At 55.3% G+C, this 20,747-nt stretch overlaps 1 protein-coding gene across 1 annotated transcript; it reads right to left on the bottom strand.

The window, feature by feature from the left end:
• Positions 1–2,162: 2,162 nt before the first annotated feature.
• On the bottom strand, positions 2,163–18,970 carry LOC147413165 (M-phase inducer phosphatase 2-like). Its single transcript, XM_086480584.1, has 15 exons — positions 18,750–18,970; positions 17,340–17,406; positions 16,693–16,798; positions 16,315–16,344; positions 15,413–15,450; positions 5,053–5,172; positions 4,700–4,834; positions 4,465–4,548; positions 4,040–4,207; positions 3,818–3,913; positions 3,432–3,494; positions 3,231–3,329; positions 2,787–2,920; positions 2,568–2,679; positions 2,163–2,303 (listed from the first exon to the last, which is right to left on the bottom strand). Exons 1-15 carry the CDS (start codon positions 18,968–18,970, stop codon positions 2,163–2,165), a joined length of 1,614 nt encoding a protein of 537 aa, XP_086336710.1.
• Between the last annotated feature and the right edge of the window lie 1,777 nt (positions 18,971–20,747).

Below are 20,747 nucleotides of genomic sequence, written 5' to 3'. Positions count from 1 at the left end.
TTGTTGATAGCTACCGCTATTTTATTATTTCTAGTAGGGACCCTATATATGTGGGTTTGGTGTATAGTTAGAAGAATAACTTCAATGTACGAAGCATTATACCAACCAGAATAGCCAAGTAAAAGAATTCACTTAACTCAATAGAAAAGGGGGGAATTGGTAGGGGGACATATAGAAAATATATTTTATAACCCAAGATATATTGAAAATATTAATAGGGAGCTACATAGAAAAACAAAGCTAAACCTATTAAAACTTGCTTCCCAGACCTAACATGCATGCAAGTAGGCAATTAGTCACTACCCCCTGCAAATTGCTTGAGAAAGAAGCTGATAAGGGAAACAGAAAAGACAGAAACAAGGACCTAATTCATGGTTCAAAAGCGTCAAAGGCAGAAGGAGCTAAGGGCTAAGGAGGGCTCGCTAACACCCATCTCTAAACAAGAACAAAAAGGAGATAGCCAGGTGTGCACACAAGGACAGACCAGGCTGAAACTGGTCTGGTACTGCAAGCTCAGCCAAATTAGAGCTTCCAGGGGAGAGGCGAGGAGTATACAGCGAGGAAGATCTACGGCCTTCATCCCTGAAGACCCCTGCCCAGGACCACCAGGAGGAACTGCGCAAGCGCCCCGAGGAGGAGCCCGAGGCAGAGATTATGGAAATGACAAGTGACAGGGAGGAATGGCCTTTTTGGGGACAGGTCATGAATATGTCTAGGCGTTTCGAAATAGGTGATGTTTTAACTGGGTAAATACTGGAGAAGCGGCCACGGTGGGGATGCACGTTTGTGGTGGAGCGATCCCCCGTGCATCTGCGCGCAATAAACACACCTACTGTGTAACCTTTCGGGTTGTAAAGTCTTTTCCGCACGTCAGGGTGTCACAGGCCTGGGGGACACAGGATCACCCCGGGGGCGGGGGGGTGGTGGTGGTGTGTGTGACAGGGCCTGGGGACACAGGATCACCCGGGGGGGGGGGGGGGGGGCAGCAGGTGGCAGGGCGAGCATGAGGGGCAAAACAACGGAGCTGGGGGTGCCCCCCCACCACACACCACTGTCCCAGTTGTGGGACCCCATGGTCACCCCACCATCCCCACCCCTCCTCCTGCCCCACACACAGCCCTGAGGGGGTTGGTCTAGCTGTGACCCCAGCCCCACAGGGCAGCCATCACCCCTTTAAAAAGCTCTCCCGTTCCTTCAAGCGCCCCAACCCCACCCTCAAAGCAGGGGGGGACCCCTGAGCCCCCTCAGATTCGCAGCGCAGTCACAGACCAGAGCCAAGGCTTTCCCTCCTCACAAAGTTATTAAACAGAAATGTTAAAAAAAAACAATAAAAACAAACAAGACATGGGGGCACAGGGGCCATTCCCCCCTCCCCAGCATGTGGTGCTCTGGCAGCAGCCACTCTGGGGTGGGGGTGAAGCCCCTCCCGCCCCCCCAAAGTTAACCAACGGGGTGGCAAAACACCACAACAAGAAGGAACTCCCCAAATAGTCAGTGACCAGTACAAGGGGCACCCCCCAGCCCCACCCCCTGCAGCACCCCCTGGCTGCAAAGGAGGTTTAAGTGCTTTTCTATAAGAGTTCTGCCAATAAAGCTTGGCTGACGGGGGGTCGCAGCCCTTAGGGACGGGGTGGTGGTGGTGGTGTGTGTGACAGGGCCTGGGGACACAGGATCACCCTGGGGGGGGGGGGGGGGGTGTGATGTGCTGCAGCCCCGTGGCTTGCCCAAAGCTGGCAAAGCCACCCCCCACCCAGCCCAGGGTGCAAGGGGAAGGGGGACACTGGCTTGGGGGGCTGCCCCACAGCCCCCGAGCCCCATCCCTGATGCTGGGGAGGGGAGGTAGCCTGACCCCCACTCCCAGAGGAAGTTTGAACCTGGCAGGGATTGAGCCCCCCTAGGCATTCCCCACTCACATGCTACAGCCCCCAGCCACCATTTGGGGTAAAACCTAAACCCTGCTTAGGTTAAAAAAGGGGTAAAAACTCACAACCATACCCCCTGGTTCTCACGCTGCTGAGGGGGGCGATGCTGGGCAGGGCACCCAGCACAGAGCTGGGAAGGCTGGGGGGGGTGGGGGGAGGGGGGCAACCAGGTTTTGGGCTGGGCAACCGTGAGCACTGGCAGCCCTGGGTAGGGGGTGGGCAGGGGGCTGCGGGGGTCCCTCAGAAGTTCTTGAGGCGGCTGTAGAGCTCCCGCTTGCTGCGCTCGCCCGCCCAGCTGCGGCTCTTCTGGCGGAACTTGCGCAGGTCCTCCTTGAAGTCCTCGTGGTCCATCGGCCGGTAGTCCTGGGGCTCGCAGTGCATCTGGGCACCCACAGCTCTGTCAGCACCCGCAGACCCCCCTCCCCACCCCCTGGGGCAAACCCAGCACCCCCCAGGACCCCCAGCACAACCCCCTTCCCCTGGAGGTACCACCCTCATGGAGGATGCTCAGAGCCAGACCCTTTCCCCTCACAGGGCAGGGTTTTGGGGAGCGGAGAGGGTGATTTCCCCCCACCCAGCACTCTCACCCTCCTGCCAGGGACCGCCCACCCTCCCACACAGGGGGTGAAAGGTAGGGGGGCTTACCTGGTACTGGGGGAAGAACTCCCGGTACCCCCCCTTCAGGACATAGAGCTCGGGGTAGTGGAGGTGGGGGTACTCGTTACAGGCTCGGTCCTTCTCCCTGATGAACCGGCACCTGCGGAACAGGGGACAGGACTGGCACCCAGATAGGATCCTGCCATGTCCAGGGGGTCCGGCAGAACCCAGCGTCCACCCCACCTCCCCCAACCCCCCCAAACTCACATCCTGGGCCCCCTCTCGGAGGAGAACTCGCAGTGGAAGATGACGATCACCCTCTTGCTGGCGTCGAAGGGCACGATGGGCTTCTTCAGCAGGAACTCCTCCACGTCCCGCTCCAGCGGCAGGTTGACGGCGCCCTGGCGAGGGAGAGGGGCCCCTTTCAGCCCCCCCCTCCTCCCATTTCATCTCGGGGCGGGGGGGGGGGCCTTCATACCCTGCCCCCCTTCTGCCCCATCTGCTGCGAATGCCTTCACCCCCCTCCTCCTTCCAGCTGGGGCTCAGCACCTCCAGGGGTGCTCAGAACCTTTGGGGAGGCTCTCAACCCCTCCAGGGAGCTCAGCACCTTTGGGAGGGGGCATCAGCCCCTCTGAGGTTTGACAGGTTTGTGTCTCCCCCACCCATGACCACCCTGTCCCCAGCCCCGAGGGGCGCAGCAGCGGTTCTGACCTTGATGTGGCCTCCCTCGTACTCGTAGGGGTACCTGCAGTCCACGATCACGCAGCTCTCGATGAGGCTGCTGAACTGCCCCGTCAGCACTGCCACCATCTGTGGGGGGAGCCCGTCACCGAGGGGGGGGGGGGGGGGGGGGGGGCAGGTAGGCAGCCCTGTGGGGGTGTTTTTTTGGGGAAGAGGTCACTGCTCCCTTACCATTTCGGGGGAAATGTACTTCAGGTCTGGGTGCTTCCCCTCTACCGTCTGCAGAAGGTAAGGCTGGAGGAGAGGCGGGTGCTGGGTCAGGATCTGTCCCTGGGGAGACGTCCTGGCTGCCACCCGCTCCCCCCAGCCCAGAAGACACCCCCACCTGTGAGGTTTGCTCCCTCCCAAGAGGGACGGCGCTGCGGCACTGGAAGAGCAGCGGGTCAGGCTCTTCAGGCTGGAAAGTCTCAGCCCCAAGTCCCCTTGGTCCCAAACAAGGGCCACCAGCTGTATTGGGGCTCTGGCACCAGCACAGGGCTCCACTGATGGTCCCCCTTTGTTTCAGGAGAGGGGGGCAGGCGGCACCCCCAAGCCTGCAGCACCCCCAGCAGCCCTACCTTGGAGAAGTCCCCGATGAGCTCCTGATGGTCGTTGGCCAGCAGGTTCTCCATCTCCTCGTGGCAGAAAGACCTGGAGCACAGCAGCCGCGCTTTCTGCGGGGACATGAACCAGAGACACCCCCCTCGGCGTTAGCGAGGGCGCCGGCAGAGCCGTGGCACCGGGCAGTCCCACCCGGGATGGGCAAGGATGCCTCACCCCGAGGATTCCCCATCACCCACCGGCTCCGCCGCTGCCGCCTCCTCGCCAGGGCTACCGGCCACGCTCCTCCGTCGCTTGGCCTTGACGGGGGTGTCCCGGTCCTGGGGTCGATCTATCCGCTTCTGGATGGGCCTGATGACGCTGCTGGGCATCGAGGGCGAGCGGAAGAGCTGCTGGCACTTGCCGCGCTTCACCGGACACTGTGTGGGGAGAGAGCCCGTGTTGGTGCCCAAGGGTCCGGCATTCCCCCCACATACCCCCCCCCCCCCAGCACCACGAGAACAAAGGCAAAAGGGTCCCTCTCTAGTGGCTGCACATCACCCAGGACAAGCCCAAAGCCCTGGGGGGTGTGTGCTGCTCTCCAACCAGTGACCCTCACCCTCAGACCCCACCTTGGAGACCCAAGGAAGGGGGAGCCTGGGGCCCCATCCACCCCCCAAGACACCCAAAGTACCGGCTCGGCCTCCTCCTTCCTCACCAGGGGCGCAGTCAGTAGGTTCTCCATCCCCTGTGGCCCGTCGGTATCGCTCTTCTGGGGGGGCACCTGGCGGGGCCACAGGGGAGAGACAGAGGAGAGCATGAAGGGAACGAGACCCACTGCTGCTTCGCACCCCCCTGGGCAGGGACAGAGCCCCTGCCCAGGGTCCATCCAGCTGCGCAGATGGAGGAGCCCTCCCTACCTTCATCTCCTCCTCATCCAGGATCTCCACGAAGCCATCATCTTCCTCTTCAGACATGGAGGAGGTCAAGGAGCACCGGCGCAGGATGATGGGGCTCTCGCCCTGGGTGGCGTTTTCCTTCTCGGGGGTGCCGAACTGGGGAGGGGACACGACACAGCCCATGGCTCAGGAGTGGGGCCAGCCCCACACCAGCCCTGTTTGCAGACACAGTGACCCCAATCCCCCCAGCTCCCACACCCACAGGTCTCCAGTGCAAACAGGGAGGCTGGAGCAGCAGGTCCCGGCTCAGCAGCCACTGCAGCAGGACCACCCACCCCCGGTGCCCCCCTCTCAGCGCCCCCAGCCCCTCTCACCAGCAGGCCGGGTGCAGAGCCGAGTCTCTGGCTGAGGGGGTCCCTCCCCGCAGCCCCATCGCTGGCGGGCAGCCGGCTGCGCTGACTTGGCCTCTGCAGCTTCTTGAAGACAAACCCCTCCTGCAGCAGTAGGGGAGGGGGGGGTGGGCATGGCATCCCCCTGCCCCTTCCCCGGTCCTGCCTCCCTCTCCCCAGCCTTGCTGCCCCCCCTCACCTTGTCCTCAGGCTTCCTTGGGCCCCTCTGCTCCCTGGCCCCGTGGCTGTTGAACTCCCGGCAGTGGGAGATGTTCTTCAGGACCGGGCTGGCCCCCAGGAGCTGTGGCTGCAGGGTGGGTTGGGAGGGGTGAGAGCTGCTGCACAGCCCCTGCGCTCCCCAGCTCCATCCTCCTCCTTCTCCTCCTCCTCCTCCCAGCTCAGCCAGGGGCACAGCAGGATCCAGCCGCCCTCAGCTCAGCCCTGCAGAGCCCCCGGGACTTACCGGCAGTGAGTGGATCCTCCGGATAAGGAGCTTATTGCTGCAAAAAGAAAAGGATTGAATGAGGAGAGAAGATGCCCTGGACCAGCAGCATCCCACCCCCCCCACCGCCCCGAAGCTGGCATGGACCCCCTTGTCCCCTGGGTCCCCACAGTGGGGTGAGACCTCCCCGGACAGGACCCCAGGGCAGCAATTCCTCCAGCCACTGAGCAACACCGACAGCTTGATCCAAACCCCAGGGAAGGGCAGACAGACAGCCTGGCTTTCGGGTCTGGGCACAGGGACAGAGCCCCTTCACTTACTCTTTGAGAGCTCTCCTGGATTCTAGGATTGCTGCCTCAAAGCTGCGGGAAGAGAGGAGCCAGGGTTAGGGGGGATGGCATCCCGTGCCCCAGCCTGAGCAGCCCAGGAGCCCTGGGGTTGGGCAGCCGCAGCCCTTACAGGGACCCCACCCCACGCAGGGGTCATCAGCCCCCCCAAGGGGAGAGCAGCTGAGCGGCTTTCAGCCCCACAAAGGGTTAAAACCCCATCTGGAAATCACTGGTTTCAGACGGGGGGACCCCAATCTGGGCTGGGGGGTTAAGCAGCACCCTGGGGTGGTTCAGGGCACCCCGCTGACCCTGCTCGGGGCCCAGATGTAGCTGGTGGCAGTGGCGCCCGCTCTCCACCTGTATGTAAATCCAGCAGCGGAGATGCTGGGGATGCTGGCCGTCGGCCATATGGCCATGCAGCTGCACACTGCTACAGGACGAAGGGGGCACTGGCGTGTCCCCTGCAGCCCAGCCCACCCAGCCCCAAGGCTGCCCCAGCATCACCATCTGCCCCCAGTTACTCAGTCACCCAACATCTGCCAGAGAGGGGCTCTGCCAACGGCCCCGGGAGTGGGCGAAGCCACCGGCGTGGCACCCAGAGCCCCTCAGCCCTGCAGAGCTCGGCTCTCAGCTGATCCCTACACCCCAAATCTGCCAGGCCTGGGCAGCAGCACCCCAAGGAGGCTGAGGCGGGGGTGCTGGGAGCCCAGGGAGGTGCTCAGCACCCTCACCCCGCTGCGTGGTGAGGCAGCGAGCCGTCTGCCAGCCGTCCCTGCCAGAGGAGGACTTGGCACGGCAGCACCGCAGAGGCTTCCTGCCTGCACCCGCTGCCAGACCCCTGCCTGCAGCAGGGCTGGGCCGAGCACCAGCACTGACACCCCCACTAGAGGTGGTTTCTCACACCACCCCCCACCAAAAATCAATTTTGGGGTGGAGGGCACAGCTGGAAGCACAGCCCCCCAGCAAGGCTGGGACAGGCTGAGCGTGGGCACTGCAGGCAGCCTGGGGAGGGTGAGCAGGGGGGACACAGTGGGCAAGGGTGGAGACCTCCCGGAGTGGGGGGATGTGGGGCGAGGGACACTCACACTTCCTCCAGTGCCGCGGGGTCCTCCTGCGTGGGGGAGTCCAGCCCCACTCCTGCGGGAACAAGGGGCAGGGGTAGCACCAGGGGGGGGCGGGTGGGAGGCACGCCGTGCCCCCGGGACCCTGCTCCAGCACAGGTCCCCCCCCTGCTCCTGTGGGGCGCTGGCAGGGTGCAGGGGAGCCCCCCCCACCCCAGCTATGTTCCCTTCTAGCGCTGGGGAGGGGGCCACAGGGTGGGATCTGCTGTGTGCTCAGGCGGGACCCTCACCCAAAGCTCCCCCTGTCCTCCAGCATGGTAAAGGGACGACCCTGGGACCACCCATCCTGGCCAACATGTCCCACATCACCCTGCCCAGGGACCCCCACTGGGGTGGTCCACAGCCGAGCCCCCCCCCGGGGTGCAGGCCTGGGCGGGTGGGGGGGCTCCCACCCATCATCCAGCACAGGGAAGGAAGCGCTGGGGAGGAAATCCCAGTTTAAAATCCCAGTCTGACTCAGAGCATGGCCAGGAGCTGAGACAGAGCAGGGGCCCCGGCTCCCACGTGCACCCCCAGAAAGACCCTTCCCCACCCTCAAACCCCTCCCCTGCCTTCCCAGACACCCCCCCCCCCCTGCATGCAGTGACCCCCTGCCCAACGCCCACCCCCCCGGCACAGCTCCCCCTGCACACCCCCAGCCCCGGGGAGGAGGGGGGTCGGGGCAGGGGCGGGTGTGGCAACAGCACCCATCGCTCACCCGCGTCCGAGGACTCGGAGGAGACGGAGCTGCGGGGGGAGCCCAAGGCTGACGACCCCCGGCACGGGCTGGCCCGGCGCCTCTGCAAGGACAGCCCCGCCACCCGCCGCTTCGGGGTGTCCCAGTGGCTGCGGGCAGGGCGGGGGCGGCGATCAGCCCGTGGGGACCCACCGGTACCCCTCGGGGTGCCCCCCTCGGGTGGGGCGGTGGGTGGTGTCCCCCCTCTCCGCGCTCAGCACTGCCCTGAGCCGGCAGCATTCACGCGTGGGGGGGAGGGGGGTGCGGTGCGGGGCAGCCCCCCCGTCTCCACTCACCTTCCCAGTCCCACCAGCTTGTCCGTATCCAGCGTCAGCGGGGTGACCGGCGACATGCCCGCTCGCCTCCTGGCCACTCCGGCTAGCCCACGGCCACCGGGGCCGCCCTGCGCCGCCATGGCGAGTGCAGGAAAGGAAGGGAGGCGTTAATGACACCCGTTGGAGCGACCGTTCCCGGCCCCGGCGGAGCGGAGCGGGGCCGCGCCGATGCTCCGCCGTCCGGTGCGCGGGGGGGGGGGGGCGCGCGCCCGCGGCCGCCCCTATTTATATTCGAAAACTAAGAGGGGAGCGGCGCGGCGGGAGCCAATGGGGAGGGGCGGGGGGCGGGGCCACGGCCGGGTCGGGGGCGCGCGGGCAGGGGAGCGCAGCCCGGGGGTGCGGGCAAAGCACGGGGGGAGGGGCCAGCAGGGGTGCAGGGGCATGGCTGGAGGGGCTCAGGGGGCATCGCCCAAAATGGGGGGGGGGCATGGCTGGGTGGGGGGACATGGCTGGGGAGCACAGGAGAGCTCGGCCCAAAGTGGGTGAGGGGCATGGGGGGGGCACGGCTGAGGGGGTAAATGGAAATGGAGGGGTGCGTAGTTGGGGTCTTGGGGGGCATACGGCTGGGGGGGCACGGAATGGTGCGTGGGTGGGGAGACATCGCTGGGGGGCTGCACGTCGGGCGTGCGGCTGGGCAGGATGAGGGGTGGGTGTCCGTCAGTGAATGTGCAGCCCAGGGGGGAGCCCAGTGTTCGGACACTGCCCCCACCCCCAGCCACACGCCCCCAGCCATGTGGAAGTCTTTGCAGTAAAGATCTCCTGGCGATCCGAAAGCCCATCCGCTGTTCGCACCAGGGGGGAAAGCGCTGAACCCCTGCCAAATCTGCTGGGGCTGCTGACACCCACCTCTTGTCCTGTGGTGATGTCGAGTGCTGTATAGACAGTTCCAGACGCCCTAGAAACAAAAGAGCAGCAGAGACACGAGAAGTGGTTTAGACCCTGGAAGTGAAAGCCCTGACAGGAGCTCTCTGCTGCCTGTAGTGTTTCTAAAACACCTTGGTTCCTCCACTCCTTCAGCCAGCAGTGCACAGCGCAGCAGCCCAGAAGCCCCCTGCCATGCAGGCTATCCAAGTGAAAACTTAGGTCCAAGAGGAAGAAAAAGGGCTGGTGCAAATCTCCAGAGTTCATACTAAATTCTTTCAGTCCAAAACTGAAGGGCAAGGTGCCTACAGAGACTGGAGAATAATAGATTTAATTCTTTTCCCCTTTTCTCCAGTTTTGCTCTGTTGAGGTTTAGTTTTTTCCTTTTTCTTTTTTTTTTTTTTTTTTTTTTCCTTGCGGGGTGTGTGTGTGGATTTTTTTCCAGAGAATGTAACACACGCACAGTCTAGCTGTGCCTTCTCAGACCTCTTCTTTGGATCTATCTGCAAAACTCAGGCAACACCACGCAGTCATTCTGAGAGCCCTGAACACACGTGCCAGCCATCTGAGGAAAGGACAGTGCATTGACACTGCATGTATTACTGAATGGTTGGTTTTCACTACCTCTCCCAGAAAAGAGAGCTGAATATATAATCTCTGGTTGCAATTTCTAAACTATACCGTTATAATCCTGATCACTAAATACTTTTTTAAAGCAAAAGAGTGGAAAGAAATGTTCTTGAGAAGTGTTATTTATCTGACAGCTATCAGGTTCTAAGTTGCTCTTTCAGGTAATAAAGATTTTTCTTCTTTCTTTAGCGTGGCCGTATTATTTTGAGACACACAAAAATGATTTCCCCTAAGAAAACAAGCAAACGGGTGCTACAAACTTGAGGGACAGTAGATCTTCCAGGTCCTGCCCCTCGCTGCAGACAAGACGTTACCAGCATCAAGTGCTCTTTGACGACGCCTTCTGACCACAGGCACCAATTCTGATCAGTACTGAGAGACAGGAGAATCTAAGCCCAGGGTCTGAACACGTTTGGAGCTTGCCCGACTTCACGCTTGATATTACACCAGCAAAATACCTGGCCCATGATTTTGTAGAAGTAACTGTGACTGGACTTACCCTTGCCCGACTTGTTCAAATCGAGTGTATTTCTGCTTAGGATCTGCCACGCTCACAGTGCTCCCTGAAAGAAACAACATTAAAAATGGAGACACCCCCTTCCAGCAGATCAGAAATGCCGCCCCACTGTCTGGGGTTGGGAGCCGTTTGTAGGCAGCTGGGTGACAACAACGATACAGGCAGCTCCGCAGCACAGAGAGTCTCCACGAAGACTGATTTTTACAGTCCTCTGGAGAGTCACCCGGACAGGAAACCAAGAACTTGGAGAAACATTCACAGGAGCCGCAGATCAGAAAAGAACAAGTACCAGTGCAAGTGCTTGTTGTCTCGAAACACTAAGGACAGCTGCAACAACAGAGCCTTCATCTTCTTAGCAAGAAATAGTCTGTGCGATTCCCCAGAAGGTTTAAGACTTCTGGAGGTTAACTGCCCCTTGGGTTCTGGAATCCATTCTGATGAACAGGTGCCACTTGCAGACAGGGAGAATATTGCACAGTGTTCCCAGGAGGGGATCTTCTCAACGTTTCAGCGGCTTGCCAAAAGAATGCCGTTATGTTTTTAGAGAACAGCGTCTCCTGTTACAACCAAGAACTACAGGGCTCTGAGAACTATGACCCTCCTCCCGTATTACCAGGCTAAGGCCCCCAGCAGACCTTGTTTGTGCCATCTGAAGAACCACGCTGCTTGTCCTCAGCGTGACCCGGATCCGTGACCAGCATTTGACTCGCACTCCCGACACTGCACACACGCTGACCTCCCCCAACAAGCACAGCCGTGCTGGACAACAGCAGCAGCAACACTCCTCAGGCGCTGGTGTCAGCCAGAGCTGCACAACCGAGATGCTGATCATTTCAGGGGTGCAGGGGAGGCGAGTCAGCAGGCAGGCCAGGTGGGCTGCTGCCGCCTCCCGGCAGCTCTGCGCTGCGGCAGGGGAAGGCAGGGCCAGCCCGGCCGGCACAGGCCGTGGGACAGGCCGGCTCCACCAGCCACCGTGCAGCTCAGCTGCCACTGAAGGCCAACAGGGAAGCGTGCGCTGCCTGACGGCTTCTGGCCCACTCGGAGGTGCAGGCGGTCTGAACGGCGAGGAGAGCAAGCAGTCATTAGGGTGCCGTGTTTGTGTTGAGTGAAAGAGCCAAGATCTGCTACACTAATCTGAAGGAATAACTGAAAAAAACCATACTGCTTTCTCTGGTCCGGTAGTTTCCCAGATAAAACACAAACAACGAAGGTGATCGCTCAATGCAAATGACTTCTCAAGGTTTCACTTGCAACGTACATCACTGAAATACTTGAAGAATCTTAGTTCAGGAGGAAGAATTCCAGTGTTTCACAGCATATTTTGTTTGACCCATCTGGCAATATTCCTGTATCACCAACACAAACACAGGCTTCTTTGTTCACCTGTGCATCCAAAGCAAAACCGGGTGACGCACCATTCACTGTAAGTAGGAACAAATACCTCCCTCCCCTGTCCAGGCATTTTCTCTGGAGAAGAGGGCTTCAGCATCCACATGGGCATCTGACTGGATGCCTAGCCAGGAATCCTGCCTGCCAGCACGGCAAGACGACGGGGCAACCCCACCACCGGCTACACCCCCTGCTAACACTGTTTTGCAAAGCCTGCCTCAAACATTTAGCCTCTGTTGAAGACGCTCTAATTCCTCCCTTTATAAGCTGGCATACCTGCAAGGAACCCTCTGCCCTGGAATTTACTTCATTGTGCCCTCAGCTAAAGCTATTGAACTGAGACCTTGGATACTCCCTCATGGCACTGAGATTCAGTTCTTGAGAGTCCTGTCAACCTGCTAAGGGTGCAAAGAACTCTACAGGAGCAGCTGAAATCTCCCAGCTGAGGAAGGCTTCAGCCTCTGCAGTCACACCAGCCATCAGTGGCAGGGCAGGTGCGACAGAAAGGGTGGTACAGCACAAGGACGAGCACTGACAGCCGCTGTGAAGAAGCCACAGCCAGACTGCACCCCTTTACAAGCTGTTGTCCCTGTTACAGACAGAATGGTGTTGGCTTTGAGATCACACACGAGGAGGTGTAGCTCCATCCGCTTGCTGTCCTAACAGTCAACAGCAGACACAGAGTAAACTGGGCTGTGCTATGGACCCAACAAGTTTCCATCTGAGAACACAGCACTGGCCGTTATGAAGTGCAAGAAGCAGATTAAGCTCTTGTACTGCAGAATCACAAAGGGCTTGGTGTCTTTTCCTAGAGTAGGGCCTAGCCAGGGGTTGGGGCCAACGGTCAGGATTCTAATGGTATGAACTGGCTGGGAATGAGCTATGACAAAGTGCCCCGTATCGGAAGGATATACGGTGGATGTGCTGCAGGCTGCCTCCTGAGACACGCCTGCAGTGCAGTTTTACCTGATCGTGCCACGCAGATGTGTCTCGGGTACATCTTTAGAAGCATAAAGCTAAGAAATAAAACAAGGATTGTTATAAAAGTTTTTTCTTTTTTCTGTTGGGGCACATTGAAAACACCTCCTCCTCTCTATCCACAGTGTCAACTGATGTTCTTTCAAAGGAGTTCTCTCTGACAAAAACAGAGAATTCTTATGAAAATGAACTCCCATCTATTAGTAGAAGCAGTAGTAGTAACAGCAGGCATAAAAATGTCACCAATGGAGTATCTGGGGCAGGAGAGCTCCTTGAGGCTGAAAGAATCAGCTTAGTGCTGTGGTTGTCTATGGGTTAAAAAAGAAACCAAACCCAACAAAACCACAAACCAAAACAATCCCAAACCAACAGCCCAACAGATTTCTGCAAAGTATATTTGGCTCCAATGACTGCCGAGAATCAGGAGTCTAAAGATCACTCAGGAACCCAAATCTTCTGGTCCATTTGGCCATTAGCACACAGGCGTTCGCTAGGCCAGTCAAGAGGTCACAGCCTTCTGCTCAACCAGAAACAATCTCTGCTTCTGCCTTCAGCGGAGAAGGCAGCTCAGGCAAATCCAACCGCGTCACAGCTGCCCTCGGCGGCACAAGGAACACCCAGAGCGCTCTCTCGCTTCCTCTTCAGCACAGTCACAGTTCGTGTAGGGAGTCGGGACGCTGCGACACTGAACTGAGGATGAACACTGAGCACCTGTAACCCCGAGACACGCGTAGAGCACACGCTGCTTTATCAGACAAGAAATACAGAACACATACTCAGTTTCTCTAGGATCTCCTCATCGCTCATTTCGGGTTTCTTTCGCCACCGGTCCGTGTCTCTGTACAAAGCATTTGAGTTTTCAGGCTGGCGAGTGGTGGCTCCTTCAGCTGGTGCTGGTGCAGCCGCAGGTTCAATTACAGAGCGGGTGTAGGTCTGTGACGAGAAAGTATTTTGCGTCAGAAAAGCAGCTTGCAGAGATGCCCCTGAGATCGTGTTTCAAATGCAAACCCTTAGGAAGATGCTGTCTGCCCCATCCAGGGCTCTTAAAATGTTTGGGTTTGCTCTCCCCTTCTCAACCTCAACAGACAAAAGTGAAAGGCTGGCTTTACACAAGTTCACGGTCAGTTTCATTTTCAATTTTCATTGATTTTCTGAAAAGATGCCTCAAACAATGAATTTACTGTGGTGCAAGGATACAGAAATAGGTCTGTCCAGGGCCCCAGAGCCTTGTGCCTTGATGCTCGTGTGTTTTCTCGGGTAACGACACGACTCTTTAGCTGCTACGCAAGTGTCTGAACAGAAGCAGGAAGCATCTCCCTTTTCTGATCACAACGGTGGAACTGACTTCTCATCAGGATTTCAAGCCGTAGGGAGTGGCCACGAGGAACTGCGTTCCAGTCCTTCAGAGACCTCCCTTCTCTTCACAAGGCAGAGCTGTGCAGGATTCTCCTCACCAAACTGCAGCCATGGAAAAGCTAAGGGGGCAGCCTAAGCTCTTCATTTACCTACTTGTACAGCCTGCGGAGAGCGACGGCTACCTCCAGGGGACACTTTCTCCTAAGGATCCCGCAAGGGGGTGGACTGTGTCTGATGACCGCTCTCTCCGCTGATGCCAGAGAGCCCATACAGGCACTTTGGACAAAGCTGCTCACGTTGACACCGCTGGCATTAACAGACACAGTGCTGCCTCTTATCTGATACTGATGAACACACGGTCCCTCTCAGAATCACAGGAAACTCATGACTACATGGGAAAGTTCAAGGCACACTTTCCTGGTGTCGGTGACGTGGGTGAAGCACTGGGTCACGGTAGGACTCCAGCCCGTTCATCCGTGGACAGCAAATGCTGTCTGATCCGAAACATGTAGCTCTGAATGACACCCGCTGCAGTGCTGACCAAAGCTGGGACTTCCTGGTTTTGTATGTTCAGGCCACGGGGCGATAACAGGGGGAGGTTTGTTGTCCTCTTCCTCTTCTTCATCACCTTCATCCTCTCCTTCAGAAACAGAGGGAGCTGGTGGGGGTTGTGAGGCTGGTTTTGTGCTCTGTGGACAGACAGACAGCAGCGTGAGTGACAGTCCCCATTCTGGCACTTGGGAGGTTTGATAATCACACCACACTTGAGTCTGCTTTTCCCTGCACTGTGACATCCAACCAGCATTCTCTGAGTCAGTAACTTTTGAAAGCTCCCGTCTGGACTGTCTCACCACTGCCTACGTCTGCTAGAGCAAACTGCCACAGCATCCGCCAATGGGCCCGTACCCACGGGAAAAGCCATGGGGAAGGCTTACGGTGCTCTGCTGAACCCCAAACTTCCTTTTAAAGGTGTGTTTTAGCAAGATGATGAAAGTGGCATCAACTGAAAATCTGAAGTGTGACTATTCAAAGATGACTTTCATTTTGTTAGACACGCTCTCTGCTGTGTAATCCCAAACCTCAAATTAAGGTGCTTGATACTCGAAAATAAAGGCCAAATCCCCGTTCAGTCATTTGCTATTCAGTCCACTCACATCAACACTACTAAAGCTGGTCAATATTCACGGGGAGGGCATGACTACATCTCTGGGATTGCTATGCAATCCAGTATTCATTAGAGTGGAGGATTATTTCAAACTTTCTTGCAATGGTTCCAGTCACTTACGTATCAATTCTAACCTTATCTATATTCAGCTCCACATCCAGCTGCACTAAGGATAAATCATAACAAGTAACAGAAATCGACACTAAGTTGTTAAAAATTAAAATGGATTAATTAGACAGTACTGAATACTGTTGTGAATGATATATTCCACCATGCCCAAGAACAGCAAGCGATCTTCTGTCTGCAGAACCAGACTTTCATCTGTCTAAAAGTTCTTGAACAGAAAATTAGAGAACAGCCAGTGACCCCTTTACTGCCGCTGCATAGACACCAAAAGGTATTTTCGTTCAGCCTACGAGGCTGGCACTCTGTCACCAAAGGCAAAGCTCAGAGCCTGTTCCACAGTTCTGAAACGCCATGGAAGGAAGAGGTTCCTTTCACACTCACCGAAGGACGGGCTTCTGGGTATCCATGGGCGCTTTCACCTGCAACGTGCAAGGGAGAATTAACCAGATGCCGTTATAAAACTGCCTGATGGGGGGAACCCCACAAAACAAGTAAATCCAAACAGATAGCATTTCTCTTTCACAACAGCCCTCCAGCAGCCACAGCTATTTTACATAGCAAGCAAGACAGCAGGACAATATACTAGGCTACTCTTTTTCTAGAGTTTCTGGTGTCTATGTTTTGCCCGGTTTTGCCAGCCAATAAAATAAACAGAAACTTGATGAAGAAAATGCAAATTGCTCTTTAACAGTCAATGCTTCTGCTCTGCCCAAGAGGTAAAGCAGCTTCTTTTCGTAGAATGGTTTGGGCTGGAAGGGACCTTAAAGACCATCTCGTTCCAACCCCCTGCTGTGGGCAGGGACACCTTCCCCCAGACCAGGTTGCTCCCAGCCCCATCCAGCCTGGCCTTGAACCCTGCCAGGGAGGGGGCAGCCACAGCTTCTCTGGGCAACCTCTTCCAGTGTCTCACCACCCTCCCAGGAAAGAATTTCTTCCCAAGATCGCATTGAAATCTCCCCTCGTTCAGTTTCAAACCGTTACCCTTCGTCCTATCACGGCACTCCCTGACAAAGAGTCCCTCCCCACCTTGCCTGTAGCCCCCCTTTAAGCACTGGAAGGGCGCGAGAAGGTCTCCCCGGAGCCTTCTCTTCTCCAGGCTGAACAACACCAACTCTCTCAGACTGTCCTCACAGGGCAGGTGCTCCAGCCCCCTCACCACCTTTGTGGGCTCCTCTGCACTATCGGTACCTTAATGGTATTTTATTAAGGTTATTAAGGAACAGCAAAAGGACACATCGATACAGAAGCCAGATATCCTGCACCTAGTAAACCCCTCTGCTTACCTGCTAGATCCGTCATCAGCCACACTTTGTCTAGCAAAAACCAGAAGGAATGGGCCAAAGGCAAAAGAACACACCACAGACTTGCTCCTTCATCTTTGCAGTGCTACACTACAAGTCTGCAGACGGGGCCCAACCAAGGGGACAAAAGGGCACTCTCGTCACACCCTCCTGGAAGGAGCGTGCTACAAAGGCTGCTCTGGGCACTGACACTTTCCTTCTCCTCTGGGCCAACGTTCCCGTGACATCATGACAGCAGCCCTGAAAAATGTGCTGTGTCACAAAGCATCCCAAAAAATTCTCTTCCTCTGGAACACGAACACATTGCTCAAAGGATCCCACAATAACTCATAAAACGCACAAAACAAGTATACCCTGTACCCAGTCTGAATTTGAGAACAGCTAGAACAGCTTGTCGGTTCTTCTTCTGCTCCAGTTTTGTTACGCTGGAGGTCTGGACCAGCCTGGCCCACTGCTCTGGAGTGCCCTGTAGATGTCAAGTGGAAAGAAGGAGCATTTAGAATACTGAACAGCCGCAGCCTCACACATCTTGACCAAGCTCCCATGCTACCTCTAAGATTACTTTCACAAATTTTGGTTGACACCTTACCATTCAAGTTAGTAGCTTCTACACTAGATGCAATCATTCTCTTCTCTACCAAAATACACAGCTAAAACCAGGATTAACTTTACAATCAAAAGAAAGTTAGGACTGTGATAGGAAAAAAAGGGCATGAAACTCATTTTAAATCAACTCTGCTCTTCATGGCATAATGATTTAAGGCTTCACTTGTTTTCCTGTGGATTCAGTGCAGGCACAACCAGACGGTTCTATATTTGTGGACAACACTGTGTATTTTAGGAGCTTTACACTGGATTTTGAATGCTTAATAACGCAAACCCATCTTGCTGAAATGATCACTGCTGTCTGACTAAAAGCTAAACCCCATCCTGATACAATTCATTTGCAGCATACCAGGGAACCCTGCGGGCTTAAGAATCTGCATTTAAATTCTCAAAATCCTAACACTGAGTTCCGCCACTGCTGCTAAGGACGCCTCTTTTGCGAGCTCCTGTAGCTCTCTAGGTTCTCTCCTGTAAAGATGCAGAAACCAGGGACTGGGAAAACAGGCAGAAAGTGCCAAAGCCTTGGCTGAAGTCTCGGACATCTTACGAGGGAGGGTGGCATTTCAAAATTGATCCAATCGCTGAAAGCCGCAGCTCTGCGTTCAAACTATATGGATGAACAATTGCTTTAAATCTCCAGTGCAATTTCCTGAATTGGAAAGCCTGTCATTTTCCCCATATACCTGCACAGCCAACACCTACCAGCCAATTGCAGGCCTTACTGAATGAAAAACTCCACCTGAAGAACATTTAAACTTAGCCTTGGTGCCACCCCAATCTAGGGTTTGACTGGCTTGGAAGTCAGTCAGTCTGCGTCTGCGTCCGATTCTCATCTCCCTCCTAGTTTAACAACTTTCAAAAGTAACATCCCTTGTGGTCATCCATCTCCTGAGCCTTTTACGATTGACAAATCTCACTTCAGCCCACTTTTAGTGACCCTGATAAAGCGTGAGTGGAACAAAGGCTGAGAGAAGCTGCCTTCCCTCTGATGCATCAAGAACCCATGTTCAACAGAGATTTATTTCTCTGAGAAATGGTCACAATAATGCCAGTTCTGGACAACTCCCAAACACCCAGATAAACACAGCATAAACCCACATGCAAACATCTATCCTGCTGGTGGGTACCTCACATATTGGGCTTCCCTGGAGAACCAGCATTCTCCAAGACTAACTACCACGTGGCTGGATAATACAGCACAGAGCTGTCTGTAGGATCTTCTCTAGTGCCAGTGGTACCTCTGTAACAGCCGAGAGGGGAACTGCCATTCTACCAAATGCATTTGTCTTTTCACTCGAAAAATGACCGAAAAAATGTTATAGAATCAGAGAAGCGTTTTGGTCGGAAAAGACCTTTAAGATCATCAGGTCCAACCATTAACCTAACATGACCAAGCCCACCCCTAAACCAGGTCCCTAAGCACCACATCTATACGTCTTTTGAACACCTCCAGGGATGGTGACTCCAACACCTCCCGGGGCAGCCTGGGCCAATGTCTGACCACACTTTCAGTGAAGAAATTTTTCCTAATAGCCAGTCTGCCCTGGCCATTACCTCTTGTCCTGTCATTAGTTACTTGGGAGAAGAGACCAACACCAGCCTCACTACAACTTCCTTGGAGGGAGCTGTTGAGAGCAAATTCCTGTCTTACAGCGCTCACTTGCAGTATGCGAGAGCTATTAACACAAACTCAGGAACTCAGTCACGCTTAAAGCGCTCATGTAGAACACAAAACAGTCACATCCTCTCACATCTTTCAAGCAAGTACTCGGCCCCCCAGGATCCCCCCTCTCCTCGGCTGCCCTCCTTACCAGTTTAAGGTGTGTCTGGTCGACATATCCTCACCGTAGTGCTGAGCAGGCTTCTCTATAGATCTGATGTGACGTGACTTCACGCTAAAAGTTGTGAGAAACCCAGAGATAGGCAAGAGGTTTATACTGTGCCTCTCACAGTGGGACTCTCTATCGGGATCTCCAAAGGCCCGTGTATCACCGTCTATCGATGACAACACGAAAACGAATACACGTGCCATAGTAACACATCAGCAGGAGAGGAAGGAGCAGTTGTTCAGGTCCTGTCTTTGCCTTCCGTATTCCCTCCGTGCAGCGCCAGGGACAGCCACGCTATGCACAGCAAAAAGAGCTGGATGAAGACAACTTTGCGTGTGTCTGACTTCAAAAGCACGTGTCCCCGTCCACCCTTATCAACCAGGATGGAGCTTTGCGAAATCTATTTCCTGGCACATCAGTCTTCTAACATAAAGCACTACTACGCTCATGGACTTTTAATTAACAGTTTTCTCTGATGTTTTAGTATTATGTCTGCCAGCTGCCCAAGTTTACCTAGGGGTCTCATCCAAAGCCTGAACTCGCTATGGACCGGCACCCTCCCAGCCTGGGTCTGTCTTTGCTCACAGACACTAGCTCCACAAGGCCTCTCTTGCTGTGCCTTTCTTCTCCTGCCTTACAGCCTCCTTCAGTTGGAAGATGCTCTGCTCTTCTCTTCAGAATTACAGTCTAGAGTACTTTGGATGTTTCTAATCCTTTCTCTGCATTGTTGCATTTACCCTCATTAAATAATTAACTGTCACCTTTGGTCTGTACTGCACACCCCTACACAATGTGAAGAGATGAATTATTTTCAGTCAGCATGCAGGAAAGATGGCAGCAATAGATCAAATACAAAGGCAAAGGCTTTTCTCCTTCTTTTATCTCTACAACGATGTTGTTTAATTTTCAGGATAGATGTTGCCAGTTACAAGACATCATCTCCATTCAGCACATATAACTTTTGACTGGAGATAACAAAACTGGCTTCTCCTACCTCAGCATTTCCAAGCAAATGCAGTGAAAGTTAGATTTAAAGGATCATCAAATTCAGTTCAAAGCAACAGCCAAATCTAGAAGCGAAATAAGGCATTACAGGAAACGTTCCATCAAAAGCAGCACTTGTCCATTCTAGGCCTCTCCTGCCAGCGGGCAAGTCTTCCACCAGCTCATTCCCTAAGATTTGCCTCATCTGCTTCACAGACCTCTGCCTACCAGACTGGGGATAGAACATCCGTCATCCAAATGCTGATAAACCATAAATTAAATACAGAACTCAACATCTCCTTGCAACACCCTCACCCCTCCCCAGTCTAAAAACTCGGACACTTCTCTCTGTGCCCTGCAACTCACATCACTTCTGGGTTATGTAAGCTGGCAAAAGGAGACGAAAAGGCATGACTCCCTTGAAGCAATGACTGAGTGGATTCAAGGGGTTTATACTGGGCATTCCTGTTGGATCTTCTCACAAACACCCCTCACAATACACTCCTGCCGCACAGCAGTTAGCCACAAGGGCCACCCACACTACCTCAGCAACTCTTATAGACCAAAGAGAACAAGGAAAGAGTTTTCTGTCTTCCACGGTCTGCAGCATCACCATCATTATTACGTTAAAAGAGCAGTTGTTTGGCAGAAAAACATGACTCAGCTAAGTAGCAGCTTTTCTCCAGAGAGAGAGAAAGGGTTTGACCCCACGCTTGCGCCCTCCTGTTTGCTTGCCTCCTCTTCATCTCAGTCTCTTCTTTCCTCCATCCCCTCTCCCTGCCACTGTTACTCACGCTGTCCTCCCATCCTCCTTCCTGCTCTGCTCCTCCTGTCCTTCCCCAGCAGCCTTGTCCTTTTCTTTCTCCTCCATTAATCTCAACCCTGCTGGGCAACCGGATGACTGAAGGTCAGACTGCTCCCATCCGCAGCTCAGTCTAGAGCAGCTTCAACGGAACTGAGAGTGTTCACCCAGTAATCGTCACATGGATGTACCTC

This window comes from Leptosomus discolor, unplaced genomic scaffold (genome assembly GCF_034619465.1).
Source record: "Leptosomus discolor isolate bLepDis1 unplaced genomic scaffold, bLepDis1.hap2 HAP2_SCAFFOLD_53, whole genome shotgun sequence".
In the NCBI taxonomy this organism is placed as follows: Eukaryota; Metazoa; Chordata; class Aves; order Leptosomiformes; family Leptosomidae; genus Leptosomus; species Leptosomus discolor.
The sequence above is the reverse complement of the archived record's forward strand: the minus strand, read 5'-3'. Positions and strand labels throughout refer to the sequence as shown.

What these genes read in the sequence shown, in the direction of transcription:
- LOC147413165 (XM_086480584.1), bottom strand. Translation starts at nt 18,970, where the DNA reads ATGGCACGTGTATTCGTTTTCGTGTTGTCATCGATAGACGGTGATACA. An exon ending in GCTCTGCACCCGGCCTGCTG is followed by an intron (nt 4,835 to 5,052) that starts GTGAGAGGGGCT and finishes TCCCCTCCCCAG; the next exon opens with TTCGGCACCCCCGAGAAGGA. An exon ending in AGTTCTTCCCCCAGTACCAG is followed by an intron (nt 2,304 to 2,567) that starts GTAAGCCCCCCT and finishes GTGGGTGCCCAG; the next exon opens with ATGCACTGCGAGCCCCAGGA.